The 5375-nt window shown below is 43.1% G+C and overlaps 1 protein-coding gene across 2 annotated transcripts in view; it reads right to left on the reverse strand.

The window, feature by feature from the left end:
• The window catches only part of CDH13 (cadherin 13), a 1127839-nt gene that overhangs the window by 598955 nt on the left and 523509 nt on the right, over positions 1 to 5375 (reverse strand). Inside the window, exon 5 of one of the 2 annotated variants that reach the window (XM_027773488.1) lies at positions 4658 to 4913. The exons of the other annotated variant lie outside the window; for it this stretch is intronic. Coding sequence (XP_027629289.1) covers positions 4839 to 4913 — 75 coding nt within the window. The 3' untranslated portion in view covers positions 4658 to 4838. Of the gene's footprint in view, positions 1 to 4657; positions 4914 to 5375 lie in introns of those variants that run through there. 2 annotated transcript variants of the gene reach the window in all.

Here is a 5375-nt window from a genome sequence, read left to right on the forward strand (position 1 = left end):
GAGTGTCCCTTTATCTGCACTAGAATGTATTGGTTTTCATCTTTTTGATAGTAGCCATTCTAACTAGGGCAAGGTAATAGTTCATTGTTTTTTGATTTTCATTTCTCTAATGATTAGTGATGCTGAGTATTTTCCGCATTCTTGTTGGCCTAAAATGAGTAAATATTTTTGAATGAGTCAAATAGGGTCTTTGAGGATAAATATGAGGAGAATAATTATAAATTCTTCTCTGAGTCTTCAAGAGTGATATGTAGTCATATGTATAACACTCATTAAAACTGAAGAGATTAACTAACTGCACAGGATTTTGAAAAGTTCATGGAAAATGGAATTAAAGCATGAGTTTATTTTAGTGCAAAAACCCAGAAATCTATGCATAGTTTTCGCATAATACATTTTCCATGGAGTTTTTGAATACCTCTCATATAAGCTATTCATGATAATAGTAACACTATACCACAGTAGTAAATATGATTTGAGAGTTTATCCTGTGACAGAATACTCTTAAAAATCATCTTATTTAATCCTCTGGAAAATCTTATGAGGCAGGTACTATTATCATCTCTATGGTCCACATGTGGAAAATGAGGTACAGAGACAACATACTGACCGAAGTCACCTGGCTGGTAAGTGGAAGGATGGGCTGTGAACCTTTGCAGTCAGACTCCACAGTCCACTGCTCCTATTGCCCTTATAGTTCTTCCAGTCAATCACTGAGTCCACAGGGGGCTTTGCCCCAGTTCTCTCAGGCCCTGTGCCTGTCATTGTCTCTCTGGTCCCTGAAAAACGAATGTCTCAAAGAACCACCAGAGCCTCTGGCTCCTGGTCTTCACAACAATTCCACTGAGTTCATCATTATGGCTCATGTCAGTGCTCAGGGAGTAGTGCTCAGAGCTAGAAAACCAAAATGAATAAGATGAAGTCTTAGCTCCATGACTTCAGAGACCAGTGGGAAGACATCTAGGTGATGTCACACATTTAGGTCTCATGTGTACCCAGCTGAGGTGGAGCGCAGGTGAAGCAGGAAGGCCAATGAATGAGCAGCTCCTTTAGGAAGATGTTAAGAAAAGCCCCATCAGAGAGAGACCTCTTTCCCTGACCCTGGCATTTCCCAGAACAGGGCTTGAGGTAAGATGCATATATTTGCTGAACATCTCTAGAGCTACAGTAGAATGGCTGTGATGACTGTGAAGGAGAAGGTGGCAGGAGATGTGGCTGCAGGATAAGGGACTAGGTCAAAATTGACTTGAAAGTGACATGGAAAAGTTTGGTACACTTAAATAATAGGAAACCCTGGGGAATTCTAAGATTTATTTTTTAAAAGCCGTAGACAGGTGAAATGGTCAGACAAAGGAGCTCAGTTGGAAGCTACTGCATTAATCCCTATAAGGCAAAGCCACACCTTAAATGGAGACCTTCAGAGGGCAAGATGGAGAAAACAGGTCGATGTGACACATTTAGAATGTAGAACAAACAGGACTGGCCTTTTATTATAGCAATTAATGACAGTGGTTTGAGTCCTAGCCGTGGTAGCTCAAAAAACATGCCAGATACCTATGTGTGTGTGGCCAAAATACCAAAAGGATGAAGAAATGGAGGGAGACCAGCAGCTAGTATAATGGCTATGTCACTGGACTCCCATGTATTAGACCATGGTGCGCGTCCCGGACCCGGTAGCTTAAAACTCATGCCGGGCGCGTGTGCGTTCGTGCCCAAGATCCCAAGAGGAGAATGGAGGAGAAGGGATTGTGGCGTGACCATCCCCCCTGGGGGGTGATTTCTGTCTCTCTCTCTGTCTGGCGAGTGCACGCGGCCTATAGCAAAAATAACAATAATAATAATAATAATAATAATAATAATAATAAATAAAAAATAAAAAAGTAAAAAAGGAGGTGAGGTTTTGATGTGATCACACCCCACTGCAGAGTTCTTTCTCTCTCTCTCTATTTCTCTCTCTCTCTCTCTGGTGAGCACACACACCCTTTGCGAATTTAAAAAAAAAAGGAAAGAACAAAACTTAATGTGATGGAATGAAGGTAGTGATGCCTTAGCATGGCCTCAGGCTTTGTGGGATCGGACCCTCTCCGCGTCTTAAATATCATCTTATGTCATTCTTTTTCACCATTGGAATTAAATCTCATTATTATTAACTTTTTAATGTTTCAAACATACCAATTTTTAAAATATCCATGACTTCTTTTATAAGCAAACTCCAGTTGGATTATCATTATTTCCAACCTAGTCTTGCTTTGCCCATGGACTACCATCCTGGTTAAAGTGATACGAGCAGATACTCATTGGGAAATTCTGGGAGACTTCTGCTTTTTCACAATTTAAAGAAGACTGATATAGTTGGCTTATAAACTTGTCCTCAATCCTGTCTTGACTTTGACGGTCTGAGCTGCTGCAGCCATCTCGGGACCATGAGGGAAAACAAACGAATCGCAAAGATGTTGGCCCTGACCTAACTATAGAGGTAAGCCTTTGCTCACCATTTGGTTTCTTTCTCCGTCAGATGGACACACACCTACACTGCAGGGGTGTGGCAGTTGAGTTTCTGAATGCTATACAACCATAATGGCCTCTGCAGATGCTATCCCTCCACCTGGGACATTCTGCCATTAGTTGCAGATCTGATTTACCATTGTAGGAGTCTCAGGATAAGTGTCATATCCTCAGAGGGACACACACTCTTCCTCAAGGCTCAGAAATGTGAGCGTTGTCAGTGAGGACAGAGCACATGTGGGTCTGTTGGCCCCTGTATTTTTCAGGTCTACCAATAATAACTGCTCAGTAAATATTGACCAAATGAAAGCATGAATGAGGGACAGGACATACATAGTCCAGCATAAGTCAGAGGTCTGAAGTAATCCCTTCAACCTGTCTAACTTTCTTCAGAAAACAAAAACAAGGAAAATGCAAAGGAGCAATGGCAAAACAGGACCCCGACTGGCACCGGCTTTGTTTCCATTTGCTGAACTGTGCTGACATGGCCCTTGGCGTCTGCTAAACAATTAAACCATTGCAAAACTAATGAGTGCATTGTCACTGATAATAATGACAACAACACCCGTGACATGCCAGGGACACTCCTAGTGTGGTAACTTTGTTTAAAAGCCCCTGATTTTCAAAATTGCATACTCTCGCTGATAATCATTTTCTCCTTTTCACTGAGCTTGGCGGAGTCATAATTGCTGAGTTTCAAACAAAAATCATCAACCCCAGCACTGCCACTGCCCACGTCTTGATGAGCGGCAGCCGACAGGGGAATCGGCAGCGCCCCTGCTCTGAGTTCGTCAGGGAACAAGGCATCATTGCAGCTCATGGCATCCTGACAAACAGCTCGTCACCTAATTAAAGCAGAATTGGATGCCCTACTGCTCTGGGCTTCATCTCTCTTCATGTGGACAAATAAATTGGAGGAGCGGCATATGGATGGAGACCAAAAATTAAATATAATGTCCCCGTGCTTAAATTAGCAAGGGCAGGGACAGCACATTCACTGTGCCTCTGTTCACGACAGGGGCCCCCAGTATTGCACAAGCCACAGTGCCAACGACCACGTTCCCACAGCTGTTTCGGGACTCCGTGGTGTCCGTCCACCCACCTTGTGTGCGCAGAGAAAGCAGGGTCTGTAGCCGCTGTCAGGAGACAAGGTCATTTCCACTGACATGTATCAAAACAGGATCCTGGTCTTGAAACAGACACCTGGGTGGATGAAGCCTCATGCTCACAAAAGTCAGAATCTCCTGGCTGGGTAATGAATTCATTCAACCACTGGAATCTTACGTGGTATTTCAGGGAAACTTATCCCTGAGCAGGGGAAAAAAAACAGACAAATAGCTGGTCTGAATATTTCTCTTTTTGTTCTTTTTTGTTGTTGTTGTTCTGTTTTGGCAGGACCTGGGCACTGTACACATGATATAACACCCACAGGAAATAGTTCAAAACACGATATTATGTTCCAGACCAAATATTGGGTTGTCAGAAAAGTGATGACATATTTCTGTTTTCCTTTGCAAAAATGTGTCATGACTTTTCCGACGACCTAATACACAGCTGTGCATATGCCATGTCTCATAATGCTTGTAAAAGAGACGGGTTGACTAATCTACTGCTTTTTAAAAAAATAATTTTAAAATGTATTGCCTGGCGATGCTAAATCAAGTTAGCACCCTTTATAAGTACAGTAGCATATTGGCTATGTGCCATTCACTGACAGGGCAACACAGCTCTCTGGGAGACGCTCACCCGCAGGAACCAAAGATGCCCTGAGCATTCCTAAAAGCACAAGCTTGTGCCACTTCGTGGGAGAATCTCGAGAACCACGTCCACTTTCACCGGCTGACCTTGCCCAGGTAGGGAGAGAAAGGAGAGACTTGCTGATCAGGCCCTCGCTGGTTGTCAAGCATAACCAACTAGGTGCTTTCATTTCATTCGTCCCCAGATGAAGAAGGTAGATGTGACAGCCTCGTCTCACATGAGAAGAAACAGGGCTCTCAGGGCTTCAGTGACCTACTCGAGGGTCGAATGGCTGGTCACCAGCACGGCAGAAACCAAATGCACGTCTGCCTCTTGCCAGTATTTTCTGTCTAGACCTAAGAATCGGGATATGTGTGGATGCTAGTTTCTCAGCACTTCACAACTTCAAAGCAGCAAATTCCAAGGGTTATTTAATCTTATTAGAGGCAGGCAGAGGGTCAGCAAGGGTGAGTGGCAACTGAGAAAGCCTGGACATGAAAGAGGAGACAAGGAAAGCATGAAAAGAACAGAGAGCTACACTGCACGATGGAGCCTCGGGGAAGGGAGATGATTCCTCACATTCCTGGTTGCAGAGTCTAACACTCTCCATGCTGATCGTCACGATGAGAAATGCCGCGTCTCAGAGTAAACACGCATGTCTCCTCAGCTGACTGTAAGAGAGAGAACTGGTTTACACAGTCCGCAGGTTAAAAATATCGTCACCCACGTGGCTCACTTTTTAAAACATTTTTGCTTCAGTTACTGGTAATAGTTACCTACGGGAACCATTCCGACCACAAAGCTAAATATAACAAGTTCACCTCACAACACAAGATGTACTTCGTATAATATGTTCCATAATATGAGTTATTGAACATGTGTATAAATACATAGTCATGTATCACATTTAAATCTGAGACTTTCCCAAATACCTCTTTCTCTGTCAAAGACATTATTTTATCCCTTTAGTGAAGGAAAAAGTACTTTCATTAATCCTCAAATTAATAGCTGACCACAGTTCAAGTCCCGGACCTGACAGCTTCCTTTTTCACTTTCCCTCTCTGTCTCTCGCTGGTCAACTTTTCTTTCTTTTTTTTTTTTTAGAGATTTTCACTATAGGGCGCGTGGGCTCA

The sequence above is a fragment of the Tupaia chinensis genome, unplaced genomic scaffold (genome assembly GCF_000334495.1).
Source record: "Tupaia chinensis unplaced genomic scaffold, TupChi_1.0 Scaffold000355_1, whole genome shotgun sequence".
Lineage (NCBI taxonomy): Eukaryota > Metazoa > Chordata > Mammalia > Scandentia > Tupaiidae > Tupaia > Tupaia belangeri.